Source organism: Lycorma delicatula, chromosome 7, assembly GCF_047948215.1.
Source record: "Lycorma delicatula isolate Av1 chromosome 7, ASM4794821v1, whole genome shotgun sequence".
In the NCBI taxonomy this organism is placed as follows: Eukaryota; Metazoa; Arthropoda; class Insecta; order Hemiptera; family Fulgoridae; genus Lycorma; species Lycorma delicatula.
Genome location: NC_134461.1, coordinates 129,909,800 through 129,925,392, shown reverse-complemented (window position 1 = coordinate 129,925,392; position 15,593 = coordinate 129,909,800). Strand labels below are relative to the sequence as shown.

Sequence of the window (15,593 nt, the reverse complement as noted above, 5' to 3'; positions counted from 1 at the left end):
GATTTAAATTGCAAGCCATTTTTTTCTGTTGGGTAGGCAACATTCTCTGAAGCACATGTTGGAGTTATCAAACTCTGGTTAGTTAGTCAGGATGGTTCATTTTATAAATTTAAATCCTGCGTTATTTTTGGGATACATAGATAAAACGTACACATTTTCATACAGAGTGATCATAGTTCTTCATTAAGCAGAAATATAAAAAATTAACTAACGTAAGTCTACTTAATTTAATACTAACTAAACTGTTATCCTACAATTTAAAACAAGTGAAAAACTATTTAGAACATTTTCTAAAAAACATATTTAAAAACTAGTATGAAGACACACATGCAGTATAACGTCTTAAGACTCAAGGCGACATGGTATTACTAACTTTCACTAATATTAAGTTCTTTGTTAAGGTAAACAAAGAACTTTCTTTGTTATTGCTTTGTAAATTATGGCAAATATATACATACATAATTTCCTTAATTTTAAAAAAAATTGTAATTATTTTTTTTACAAATTGTTTTAAATATTGCCATAATTTTCAGCTTTATAAAAATCTTTTCTTTTTGCACTTCAATTTTCAGTTACTTGAACTGGAATTATCAACAATAAGTAGTCAACAAAATCAATGACTAAAGAAAAAGAAAATTTTTCCTTTTATCAAAAATTTTACAAAAAGTTCATACTACTCACTGTTACCATTCTCCAATCTTTAAATTATTAAAATGGTCTTAATTTTTTGAACAGTAAATTTACAACTTTACATAAAAAAAATCTACACTACATTCATATATTTATGATTTTAACTTACTATAGTACTCAGTTACTGTATTAATTAACGCTGTGGCTAAAAGGTCCCATTAAGAATTATATATACATACCACCTAGAAATAATAACTTGAGATAAAGAAGGCTAATATTTGCACCAGTACAGGATTTGTTTATATACCTGTGGTATCTAGATTTGTCATATTTAGTTTTTCCTTATTAATTTATTACAGCATTATTTCATATTCAATTAATGATGAAATGCAGAAATATGTTACATGTAATAAGTCTGATTTTGATGAAACGGAAGATAAATTGTATGAACGTTGACAATGAAAGCATGAGTGATTAAAATGATAAAGAAATAAAATCATACCGGCTGTAAGGAGAAATTTGAGTGGAGGGTAGAAAATAATTTGTTTTGGAATAAATAAAAAAAATAATTATATCTAGTTGGTTCTGTTTACTATTCAAAGTATAGTTTCATTTCTTTGAAAAGGTTTTAAATGGTTCAAAAGGTGATAATATTATTAAACAGCAATAATACAAAACAAATTCCATTTTCAAAATCAAAGCTAAACATAATTAATTCTTTTAAATAAAAAATACATATAGATTAAGGTTACAAAAAACAACTGTTGTATAATGATTAAAGATCAAGTTCTAAATAATATTCAACTTCAACTGCAAAATTACTAAGTATAACTTTTATGGTAGATTTAAACTATAGGATATCATGCATTTAGTTTGATCAACTCAATTTAAAATTAGACTATATAAGTTGTTGCAAATTTTATCTCCATCATTTATTGTAAACAAAATTAATAAAAACAAATTCTCTAATGAAAAATCTACATAAAATTAAACTACTGTAACAACAAATATCAGTAAAACTAAAACCATGATAAATAAAACTATGAACAGCAAGGTATAAACAAGTTATTCTACACAAAAGTTATGTATTGAATTTTTTTCAAAATTGAAATAGTTTTATTTCAGCGCTTTATATTAAGTAATATGTTAATAAAACACAATCTTGAATTAGTAAAGAGCTGATATCTAATCCTACTTTCAACATGTAATTCTTATGTTTTGTTATTATCGTTACAATGACAATTTTTGGAAAGCAATTTGCAACATTAAGCAAAAGATAATACTGCATCTTAAATTTGACCAAGAAACAATAAGTAAAATTATATAGTTATAATTATTAGTTTACAAACAAACAATAAAATTTACCTAATAATTAACACACAAAAAAAATTTAAAAACATCAAAAAACCTCAAAGAACTGGACACATCTATTCACATTACAGCCTTAAAACTAATAATGATAATTAAAACTGCCAATGATCTAACGACAACAAAATAAATATGTATTTTTATTTGTTAAGTTGAATCAAAAGTGTAACAAAATATTTTTATTACACACAAATGTATACACTTTAGGGAGAATGTTATTAACAACCAAATTACTTCCATAACCATTTTAACTTATTTGTCAGTACAGCTGGTAAGGCTTTTTATAGATAATATCAATAATCCCGTATCTACACGCAATTCGCTACACACTAATCCATATTGATCAAAATATTTTCTTATTTAATTACTTAACGCCTTATAATAATTAAAATATTAAATAAACAAATTTTCATAAACACCAGAATTGAAATTTATGCTATCATTTTTTTTCTTTTTATGTCTAATGACATGTTTTTCAAGAAACAAGTTCAAATCATCAAGTGTGTTATATTAACACATTATTTTTGAGTACGGTGATGAATATAAGAATATAAAAAAGAAATATATTAGAGAAAATATAATTAACCCGTTGAGTTTCAAGGTAATGATATATTGTTATTTCAATTCTGTTAAGCTGTAAATGATACCGAATATTGGTATTTTATGTTTTTAACAACAGATAGATTGGGCTTATGTAATATCAAAATACAAAATATGAAAATGCAGAATGAATATGATATTTTACTACTGCATCTATTTCAGACCGATTATAATAGATTGGCTGTGTTGTACAGAATTTTTTTATTGTTACTGGTTCATTTGTATTAACTTGTACGTTTGTTATGTTCTTCATTTGATTTTAAATTATATTTTTATTATTTAAAAAAAAATTATATTATATTAATAAAACTTTTGTTTAACAACCTAACTATTAGTCCAGGCAGTAACTGTTTTAAATGGGAAAATTTGGACTTTTTCTATATTATTACTAATTTTTGCTTTAATGGCTCAGGAATATAATCAAAAATGATTATTTTGTTATGCACCAGTTGAAAAAGATGTGTTAACTTATTAAACAAATGTAAAAAAAAAAAAAATCACAAAAATATCCATTTTTCTCCTATTTCCCTAGATAACTGTTCATTTTAGAGAAAAGAGTGAGAGAAAAAAGTTTTGTTATTAAATTTTACACACACTATCATGGATTGCAAATTGAAAAATATGTTATTATTGATGCAAAAATAACAATAACTGTCAAAAAAAAAAAACAAGTTTGTCTGGGAATTTTTTAAAATAATTATACATAGGAACTTCAGATTTTGTTTCAAAGTACTTTCTGACATGATAAAGCAACATACCAAATTTCAACAAAAATTGATCTGACAGTTTTTGCACAATAATTTTGCAAAAAAAATGCAATTTTTTCAAATTGTATAGAGCCTGAAAAAGTTTCTAGATACTTGAAATTTAATCACATATAAAATAGCACTCAAACTTTCAAATATCAACTCAAAATTGAACAATTTTTTAATTGATTAATTAGGAGAGCCTAAGGAATTTTTCAGGCATACTTGCAATTTTTTTTCTTTTAAACAAATTGAATATCTTCATGAATTTTTATCTAAATTAATTTTAAAAACACAGCTTAAAAGTACTCTGGAAGACACTTCTTTCAAAAAAAAAAGCTTTAATTCATTAATTATCTCTGGAGATATAACCCATCAAAGTTGACTGCCTTTGTGCAACTTTGTGAATAAATTATTATTGATAAATCAATAGACTGATATTTAGCTGATATTCATGTTTACCAGTATGATATTTGAACTTTAGCTTACAAGAAAGACATCAATTAAAAAAAAAATAATAATTTTGTTAAAATTGCAAGTATGTTTGAAAAATTCCCTAGGCTCTCCTAATTAACAGATTTAAATTTTTTTAAAAACATATGAAAATGTGAGTGCTCTTTTATATGTGATTAAATTTTCAAATATATATAGACTTTATTTTAGGCTTTACACAATTTTGAAAAATTGAATTTTTTTTAAAATCTGGATTGCAAAATTATTGTGCAAAAACTGTCACACCAATATAGTTGAAATTTTGCATGTTGCTTTATCATATCAAAAAGTTTTTTGTGGCGGCATATGAAGGTCCTATGTATAAGTACTAGAAAAAAATTCCCAAACATTCTTTTTTTTTTACATTTATTTGACACTTATTGCTGTTTTTGTAACAATAATAATGCATTTTTCAATTTGTAGCCCATGATAGTGTGTGTAAAATTTAATAACAAAACTTTTTTCTCTCTCAATCTTTTCTCTAAAATAAACAGTTATCAAGTTATCTAGGGAAATAGGAGAAAAATGGATATTTTGTGATTTTTTACATTTTGTTTAATAAAAACTTAAGCACACCTTTTTCAACTGGTGCATAACAAAATAATCATTTCTGATGATATTCCAGAGGCATTAAAGCAAAAATTAGCAATCATATAGAAAACATCCAACCCAAAACAGATCATGCCTGGATTATATAGGTTACTGTGATTTTAAACAAAAATAAGTTATCATTTTCTAATGATTTTTTTGTCCATAAAAAAAATTAATATCACTCAATACTTCTACAGAATTCTTGAAAAAATAAAGTTCAACTTTTTTATTCATCTAACATAAACTATAGTACAAACTTTAATAGGTTTTACTTTAAAAAAAAATGTTTCTAGCACTGCAGTTTAAAAAATGTGAATGTTTTTTTGTAAAAATCTGCCTGAGGCTTTCAGCATAAATCAGATTCATAGGCATGAGACTCAAAATGTTAAAACATATGACAATGACAAGGCATTTGTATACTGTTTGGAGATTTCACGTAAATTGAAATTCAAATATTTATAATGGTTTTCTTTGCCTATATTATAATTAATATTTAGATTTAAATGCTAGTACTATATTTAGATTTGAATCCTAGTTGGTTATTAACTAACTGTTCTTTCAAAATTTTGGATGCTTTATATATTTAAAATTCCTTGACTGCAATTCATGTATTTTTACTGTAAGGTAAATAGGTACAACATTTTTTTTAGAAAAACGAGGATAATTGTTTTATTTGTCAAATGCAGTACATATACATACTATGTATGGATACTAACCTACACACATACAAAAAAAAAAAACATATTTGATCATCAGAATGTATGCAATCATTGAACAATGTATCCACTGCAAGTCTTGTCAGGGTCAACATTTACATAACGCACATTAATATTTTATACCATATGTATACTTTTTAATAATTTATGTTCATTACCAAATCCTAAAATAACAGATTAGTATAATAACTCCTGATAACAGAACTTGTATAGGTCATTATATACAGAAACTGAAGTTACAATTTAAATTAGAATATTTATAAACACTTTATGAATGAGTTTTATGAATGATTTTATTAAAATTCTGAGAGATATAGGAAATTTACAATTTCCTTTTTAATCAAATTTACATTCACAATTACGAAAACTGGTTCAAAAGAAGGGGGTTTTAAACAGAAAAGTAAATCTGTGACATCAGATTTACTTTTCATCAGATTAAACTTCAATTTAACTTCATCAAAAATAATGTTCCAAAATAGTCTTGAAAGTAATTGGCTTTACAATTGGTCAGTATTATGATCAGATATTTTAAAATTTATTTACATCATGTCATTAAAAGAAGTACAATGTTTAAAATTAAATGTACATATCAACATCAATATAAATATCTTTTGTAAATAAAATTTGATATCTTTCATTTAGAAAATGACTAAAAGTAAAAAATTAAGAAATATGATTTAAAAAAAGGACTCATAAGCATTTATATCACTCATTCTCAGCTAAGGAACTTTGAAAAATAAAAACGACCAACAGAAACCTAAAAATAGAATCTATGAACACACAAATATGAATTTATTATAACACAGCATTCAATAATTAACTAATTATTAATAAAATTAAAATAAAATTGATACAAAAACAACAAAAAAACTGACACAATTAGAGGAAAAATATCAATAACAATTACTATGTCAACTGAAATAAAACAGAAAAAAAATCATTTAACTAAAAGAAAACCTTGAACATCAAGTAAAAACTTTTCAAAATTGTCACTAAATTTTTTCCACTGAGAACGTTCTTTATTGAGTGCAATGTTAGAAGTTAGCTCAGTGAATGCTCTTGCAAGACGTTCTCCTATTACTGGATACTGTTGTGAATCTATCATACCTTGAACCAAAGCTCTATACTCTTCCTAAAAAAAAGAAGAAATTCAATATCATAATTGGAAATTCACTTATTGTAACTGATTAACACATAAAACCTAATTTAGACAGCCAGTTTTGGTTCTTTGTAAAAAGTGGCTGTTCAGCACAGTAGATATTCACAATGGTCACACAGAGAATGTAGAGAATTAAATGTAGAGAAAGTAACGATTAAACAGGTTGTCATTAATTGCAACAAATAATATTAAAAATATTTATTTTAAACTTGCAAAAAACTTTTTTTTTCCTGGTTGCTGCAACAAATTTAAACACTTACAGAACCAACTGCTAATTTTATTAGCCACTCAATGAGAAGCAGTTTCTGATTTCATTACAAATTCCAAAATGGCTTGTACCTAAAAGTTGTTTAATTTAAGAAACAAATCACAATAAATAAATTTTTTTAAGGAGCACTTGAGTTATCTAAAGTGCAGTTAAACACAATCATGAAACAAAACAATGTAATTGGCAACAATTACGTACTTCCTAGCTAACTTCTAATATACTACTGTTTCACCTAGATTGAAATTAGTTAATAATATTTTTTTCTGGCTCCACAAAGCACATTTTGAGATATTTTCAGGCAACCAACTTTTATATCTTCAAAAATCTTTTTAATTGTACATCTGTAAGGAATCTGGCAAGTTTGTCCTCTCTTAACTACTTGATAACAATTTAAGGTAGAGTTATAAGAATGGTTTTACAAAAAACCATTAACAAGTTGTTTTTGTAATAATTAAAGCAAAATACAGTAGACCCCTGATTTACAACTAAATCAGGGATCTGATTAAATTACTAAATATAATGGGGATCATATTATTGCTTAATAATATGATCCCCATTAATTTAATAAAAAGTGATTGACAGTTAGAAAAAACAGAAATGAGGTTTTTATTAGCTGCCTTGACTCAAAAATGCCCTTTTCTACAGACTAAATCTCTTGTGTTATAATATTCTTGTGTTATGTTCTTCAATTAATACTGTTGCTGTTTGGTTCCTGTAAATGTAACAATTATTGTTCTATCTCTGTATTTGAACCCTATTTTTTTAAAATGCTGAAAATTTTATTCCAGTTTACGTTATTTTATTTTTTGAAGTCTGATGGAACTTTTGTAAATATTACACACCAGTTTGTATAATCTATCAATCGCTTCCTCACCTGCACTGCACAGTATTTCTGAAGGTATTCTGTCAATTCCAGGAGCCTTTCTGCCATTCAAATCTTTTAATGCTCTCTTAAATTCAGATTTCAGTATTGTGTCTCCCCTTTCATCCTGTTCAACTTCCTCTTCTTCCTCTATAACACCATTTTCTAATTCATTCCCTCCGTATAACTTTTCAATGTATTCTACCCACCTATTGACTTTGCCTTTCATATTATAAATTGGTGTAGCATCTTTGTTCAACACATTATTAGATTTTAATTTATGTACCACAAAATTTTCCTTAACTTTTTTATATGCTCCATCTATTTTACCAATGCTCATTTCTCTTTCCACTTCTGAGCACTTTTCTTTAATCCACTCTTCTTTTGCTAATTTGCACTTCCTGTTTACAGTATTTATTAATTTTCGATAGTTCCTTCTTCATCACTAGCATTCTTATACTTCCTACGTTCATCCATCAGCTGTAATATATCCTTTGATATCCACGGTTTTCTACTGGTTCTCTTTGTTCCACCTAAATTCTGCTGAATTAAGAATTTTTCTTTTTAACATTCTCACATTCTTCTTCTATATTTTCTACCTTATCTTTTTTACTCAGACCTCTTGCGATGTCCTCCTCAAAAATCTTCTTTACTTCCTCTTCCTCAAGCTTCTCTAAATTTCACAGATTCATCTGTCACCTTTTCATGATTTTAAACCCCAATCTACATTTCATTATCACTAAATTATGGTCACTATCAATGTCTTCTCCAGGGTAAGCTTCGCACGACGAGTTGATTTCTAAATCTTTCCTTATTTATATATAACTTAAAATATAACTTATTTATTGACAACCAACTGTTATGAAAATAACAATTTTAATTTTATTTTAATTTTAATTATAATAATACATATAACACTATATGCATACAAATACTATATATGGATACAAATCCGTAGTTTTAAATAATCCCTGATGATGGAGAAATGACTCTGAAAGCCACTAGGATAATACATTAAAAAAATTGTTGGTAAGTGGAAATACAGAGTTTATATAAATTAAATTAAAACCAACAGAACCATATGTTAAGAAAATTAAATCTAAACATTATACATAGATTAGTAACCATATTTCAAAGAAGAAACCAATATTAACATCACATCAACTTACCGGATAACAACATATTAACACATACAGTGTAATACCTGTATTTGGCATCAGATCTGAATTTATCTGATGAGAAAGTATTAAATCCATCAATAACTGAAACATAAAGTAAGCTTATTTTAATTTTCCATAAATATTGGGATACAGAAACAAATCACCTAATGCCAACTTAGAGAAATTATTATAAAAAAACTTTTTCTAACTTAAAAAAAACATTATTGCATTAAAATATATAAATTAAATCTCAAAAATGAAACATAATATCCACTATCAATAATGAATCATTAAAAAGCCACACTCATCAACTGAGAAGCATTATCAATTGTATTCAGCCTTGATTTATAAAAAGATAATTAAAATTGAAGACTGAAATCACTTAATAAAAACTACACAAAAGCCAACATTATGTAACAATAGCCAATATTATGAACATAACATACTTCCACTTTTAATTATTACTGTAGTAACAATAGAAATACACTTGATCATATCTGTATTTCACACAGCATGCATATGCAGACACAAATGAACATATGCACATGCATGTCTGTAAGCTTAAATAATTGTTAAAATACAAACACAATACTTCACTACTGTTCAGCTGTTCACACATTTCACTACTTCACATACTGTTCATACTTCACTACTGTTCACACATTTCCAACGTGTGAAATAAAAGATTTCTTTAACTATAATTTTTAAGTTCAAGCTTGTATGTAAAAACATAAATTCTTTGTTACATAATTTTACTTTATAAAATCCTATTAAACTAAATCTTTATTCAATTTTTCATTTTTGAGAATTGTTTCCACAATACTAAAACGATTTTCAGTTCATTTTAAAACTATAATTTGTTATGACACTAGTCTGTTTTGATTTACGTAAGTTTAATAAAGTATATGTTTATTTCTTTCCAGTTGACTTTACTAACATAATTTTTCAGAAACTTTTTGAAACGTTTTGTTTTAAGGTTTTATTTCTTATTTGCAATTCAAGAAAGAAAATTTACATTAAACCTAAAAAATTATTTATGTAAATTTTTTTTGTTAACAATTACCTCAGGAATTACTAATGATCAATTTTTTTTTTTGCAAATCAAAAACATAAAATCTTTAACTTTGCTTCATAATTTGCGTCTCAAGAATTTCAGTAATCTCATTTTACTATTAGAACAGAAATCATACTGAAATTTCTTGGTAAATATGTTACTTAAGCAAACCTTATGTGAAACAGAAATACATTAAAACCATATTCCATGCATCATAACCTATTTAAATTCCTAATGGCTATTATTGAAGTAATATAAGAGTTAGGAAAAAAGTTATACAGTTTGGGCTAGAGCAAAAAAACCTTTCAGGACTTTAATTTTCTTTAAAAAATCAATAAAGTATTTGTTGGCTAAGAAAAAAGGAAACAAACAAACTTATAAAGGAACTTTTTATTTCACATATGAGATCTGTAAATATTTTTCAGGAGAAAAGAGGGCACTGACAGATAATGAGAGGTGCACATTCATCTCCAAAGATTATATGAATGTTTGATATGAAATAAAACATAGAATATTTAACCTTGAAAGTGAATTTACTTTCATTAATTTTTTATGTATCTATTAACACAACTCATTTTATCATTCTAAAATTAAAACTTGTTCTAAATGAAATCTAGATTTTTATGTTATTCTGGTTGACGCTTTAGCTAATGCAAATTTATCATCTTATTTATTATAAAACTGGGATTAACTTGATAGTATTAACAAGGTAAAATTGATAATGATTTTCAAAACATTCAACATATTGATCAGCCATCATGTTCGAAGGCATAGAACGGCTCAGGAAAAGGGTTGTGCCCACTTCTCTAATTCCACATATTAGAGATCTAACTTCACTGACTTGTCTGTTGTACTCACATGAGAGTTCAGTATTTGACCTAACCTGTAATCTAAGTTTAAAAAGAAAACTCGCAATCCTAACAAAATGAAAAATAGTGAGTTATTGAAAAATTATCTTTTTCTTATTAATTCTAAATAAAATCAACACTTCATTTACACAAAGAAAACAATCTTTCAAGGTGTTAAACTGTGCATGGATCAAGTCACATATTCAGTAATTAAGTCTAAAAATAATATCTCAATTTCTCAAAATTAAAATTAACTGCAAAAATATGTGATAAATATTTATAGAATAAGGAAAATTACTTAATAATAAGCATTACAGTATTTATCACGACAAAAATTTAGCCTTTAAAATCTGGAAGAGTATATCTTACAAATCATATAATAGAAAAAATTGAGTTCTATATATTATAATTTTATCTTTTCTGCATTATTATTGCAAGTTTTAAATTATTTAAAAAGATTAAAAGCAATTATGGAAAATTAAACAAAAAGCGCCTGTGTTTTTTACCTACTTTTCCTGGTAGTTAATTTAAACATACCATAACCTCATTAAGAAAGTATATTAAACAACAATTATCATTTAACCGCATAGAACAGAGTTTCAAACTAAAAAAAAAAAGTTTCTAATGGTCAGTTTCAATTTGGTGGCTATTTTGAAAAATTTCTATTTCAGCACTACGTAGATAGGATTTTTTTTGAACCAAATGATGTACTTCAATTACACCATTTTGGTATACATACCTAGTTTCACAACTTCATTTTGATGGAAGAAGGGTTATGAAGAAAGAATTATTATTAAAACTGCAGGTAACCTCAGTTACCTCTAAGAAGAACACAACTGCTTAAATTAAACACAGAATAATATGAAAATACCTTGTTCTTAGTCAATTACTTCACTGAATATCAATAAAAATACAATTCTAATTATTTTTTCATAAGGCTTGAATTCACAGCAGTATCAAAATAAAAAATTCAGCTATAACTGATAAAATAAATTTATTATTTACTTCCAGGTAAAAATAAGTAGGAATACAAATACAAAAAATATACCTTCAAAAATGGAGAGAATATCTGACGAGCTGGCATGGCAGATTGTCTAGCATTGAACAGATAAGAACCAAATGCTCTTAAAAAATCTGAGCAAAGTATGCAAACATCAACAGTAAATGCTTTTAATCCTAACTCAACAGTCATTAATATACTCTCAATCAAATCTGGAGACTGTTCACAAATCTTTTCTGGATAGATTTCGCAGAGAAATGTGATCATCTGAAAATAATAGAAACAAAATTAACTAAATATAAAACAAAAATTATTTTAATGCAGAAGGCTACCTGAAAAGTGATATCTTTTAATTGTAACCATTAGAAAAATTCACAATTCAAAATTTTTTTTATAAAAATCACATATCTAAGATCAGTCTCAGGAAACAGTGCAGTAAATATAAACATGAATTCAGCATGTATGAGTAATATCCAAGTAGTTTAGACTAATAATTCTGTCACTCTGATGTGCAAGTGCAATTATTGCTTTATGCATATAATTATGTATTGTAAGCGATCACTTGTCTGGCACCATGATGTGCCGATGATAAGGAATTAAAAATTTTGTTGAGTCTTTGTTTCATGTTTATAAAGATAACATCATTCGTAATGCTTCACAAAATTATTCAGTTCAATGAAAGTATTTCAATTTATGTAATCGTGTTACTCTGTACGGTGCAATATAGTTTTATACTACATTTTTATAACAGTTTTATTTCCTAATTTATCCTGTGTTTTTATGTTAATCAGGTTTTAACAATGTGTAATTTTGTCATGAAACATAAACTCGGAAAACCCTTAAATAGCTCCAAAAAAAAAAAAAATCAACAATATACATAAATATATATATATATATACATATATATATAACCTTAAAACAAGATAAGCCGCCTGAAACTGTAATCAGAGACATTACTTGAAAGCAAGTAGTGCAACAGTCATAAGTCAAAATAAAAAAAGAAACAAAAAATTGATAGTAAACATGTTAGCCATAAAAAGACTTGAAAGCATGTGAAAACAATTGAAAAGTTGCATTATTTTATTAAAACCGCTATCAGAAAAAATTTTTTCGTTTTAGCTTCCTAAATTGAACAAAATATTAAATGCTGTGAATACAAATTCTGAACTGCTGAATTTTCCTAGAAGTACTTTACATTATGTTTTGAAATCCATTTTTGTTTCATGTCCACAAAAAATAAATCTTTGTTGATTGAATGTGAAAATATTATTTCATGACATAGGAAATATTTTTAAAAAATAAGGGATTTTATGAAGAGGGTAAGACAATTTATGATCTAAATGAAACTTGGGTTAATGCGAGATACATACAGTAAAGATAAAGATGGATAAATTAAAAAAAGAGCAAAAGATGTTTTTATGAAAGGTTTGTCAATTGGGGTGAAAACCTTGGCTGGAAAAGGTAAATGATTAATAGAAAATGGATTTTTGAATGGTGGTTTATGGGTATTCTAGATCTTCCCAAAAGTGTCACAATGAAATGAATGGTGACTATTTTATGCAGTGGTTTAAATAAATTTTTTGCTGAAGGATTCTTCATAGTAATGAATAATATGCCATAACATTGCCTGAAACTGAAAAAATTCCAAACACTTCGACCTGAAAATCAGAAATACGTGAATGATTAAAATTGCGTTCACCAAAGACATGGAAAAAGGTAGAACTTTTAAAAATAGTAAAATCAATTAAACAAAAATATATTCATTATCAAGTAGATGAAATCACAAAGTTAAAAAATAATGTTGTGTTGTGTCTTCCTTCATTTCTTGCAATTTTATCCTGATATATAATTGATATAGGCACAAGTCAAAGGCTACACTGGGATTAATGTCACAATATTAAGTTAAGTGATGTAAAAAACCTATTGATAGAATGTGTTTGTAGAGTAGATGCAAATGCTTGGAAAAACTGCATTCAATATGTAATTAAAGAAGAAAAAGAAAAATGAGAAGCGAGCAGAAAGTTTGTGTGAAAATATTATTGAAGATATAGTGAAACTTTAGGAAACAATGACAATAGTTTGACAGGCAGTAGCTAATCAGGTACTGAAGAAATGCATTGAGGTAACAAATATTTTTTCTGTTTTACTTGATGAAATTTTAAAATAGCAGTAACATACTTGTTTAGAATTTCTATTTTAAAGGTAAATATATCATTTTACCAAAATCTTCTAATCTTTAGGTAGATGTCATAAGAAAACTACCTATTGTAATGGGTACCATGATTTGACTTCTGGAAAATTTTGATACATCTTTGACCACCATTACTTCAAAAGTTTATATATACATTATTTATATGTAATATAATATTAATAAATGTATTTCACTTTCTTGTGGACATGATAACTGCCATAATTTTGCACCAATCACTTTCAAATTGATACATAAAATATAATGACCCAAAATTTCAGTCGAGTTCATTAATGGGCAAAATCTAACCATGGGGATGGAAATAGGAGGGGACTTTACAAAAAAAAATTGCTATAACTTTCTTATTAAGTAAAATATCTTCTTTTTTTTCCTGTTTAGCATCTGGTAATTACAGTTCAAATAATACTTCAGAGGATAAATGAGGATGATATGTATGAGTGTAAATGAAGTGTAGTCTTGTACAATCTAGTTTGACCATTCCTGAGATGTATGGTTAACTGAAACCCAACCACCAAAGAACACCGATATCCACCATTTAGTATTCAAATCCATGTAAAAATAGCTGACTTTACTAGGACTTGAACGTTGGAACTCTTGACTTCCAATTAAGTAAAATATCAAATTCCGACATTAATATTAAAGTTCCGACTATACTTTGGATAAGGGCCTAAAACTTATCTAAGTAAATTCTTTTTATAACACCAACCATCCGCCCAGGGGGTTGAAAAATGGGATTTCAAAGACAAAAAATAATCATACCTCCCTTATTAGGCATAGTATCAAGTCGGTCTAAAGTGGTCGTTAGTTCTCTAAATATTACCTAAAACTTTTGTCTGAAATAATTTTTAATATGACCAACCCTTATGGCAAGGGATAACCAAAATGTTGCTGGAAGTGTAAGAAGATGGGGCTTGTCTTATGTTAAACATGTGAAACTTTTTTCACATGCAGTCATTGTGATATTGAGTAAATTTAAAGTTTTTCTTAACTTTAAGGTGGAAATATTTTTTATCCTCTACTTAGCACCGGTGAATTCTACCTCTGCCTTCCGGCATGCTAAAAGAGATATTTTTATTACAAGTTATTTTTACTTCATTTTTATGTTAAAAGTAATGAGAAGTGCTTTTTTTCTCAGATGGATTGTGTGTGCTAAATTAAATTAAATTAAAATCATCAAATTATTATGTTTTGGTTTGCTGAATGCTTTTGTAAAAAAATATAGTCTCGTACTTCTATAGATAATTGCAGCCAATACTGAGTGCAACTGTCATTATGAACCACAAGATAGGTAAAATTTCATCAGATAGCTAACTGCCAATCTGTTTTAACTGCTTAATAGCTTTTTTTTTATATTCATTACAACTCACAAACTGCTTGCTAACAAAAAATTCCTAACTTTAAATAGTAACTCATACATAAGTCCAAAGGATAGTGTGGGTGATTGAAAACATCCCATTCAAACTTTTTTTTTCAGTAAGCAGATACAAAATAATGATACAAGTAATTCTATAAGAGTGTAACACCCTTAATCAGTCATTCTGGTTCCTGAAATTGTATTGCACAGCTCAACTTTTAAAGTATTTCACAGCAGTATTGCAGTGGTCATTTATTCACAATTACCAACAACTGCATTTCAATTTTAGCTAGTACCTTCAATATGAAAGTCCAAAAAAACATTTCTTGCCAAATTTCACATTTGGTGAAAACACAGATTGTCTTAATAATTTTAAATCTTTATAACTCACATGTCAAGTTATAAAATAATGACCATGGGGAGATATACTATTTAGTAGACTAATAAAAATCTGATCAACCTTAAACTCTTACATCAAGAGACATTAATGAAGAGTTTTTACTATTAAGAATAACACTTGTTTCAAAATTAAAAAG

The 15,593-nt window shown here is 26.6% G+C and overlaps 1 protein-coding gene across 1 annotated transcript in view; it reads right to left on the bottom strand.

The window, feature by feature from the left end:
• Nucleotides 1-5,892: 5,892 nt before the first annotated feature.
• LOC142327662 (exportin-4-like) overlaps nt 5,893-15,593 on the bottom strand; it is a 35,119-nt gene continuing 25,418 nt past the window's right edge. Inside the window, exons 7-9 of the mRNA XM_075370887.1 lie at nt 11,543-11,761; nt 8,602-8,694; nt 5,893-6,275 (exon numbers count right to left, since the gene is read on the bottom strand). Of these exons, the coding sequence (XP_075227002.1) occupies nt 6,081-6,275; nt 8,602-8,694; nt 11,543-11,761 (507 nt within the window). The 3' untranslated portion in view covers nt 5,893-6,080. The remainder of the gene's footprint in view (nt 6,276-8,601; nt 8,695-11,542; nt 11,762-15,593) is intronic.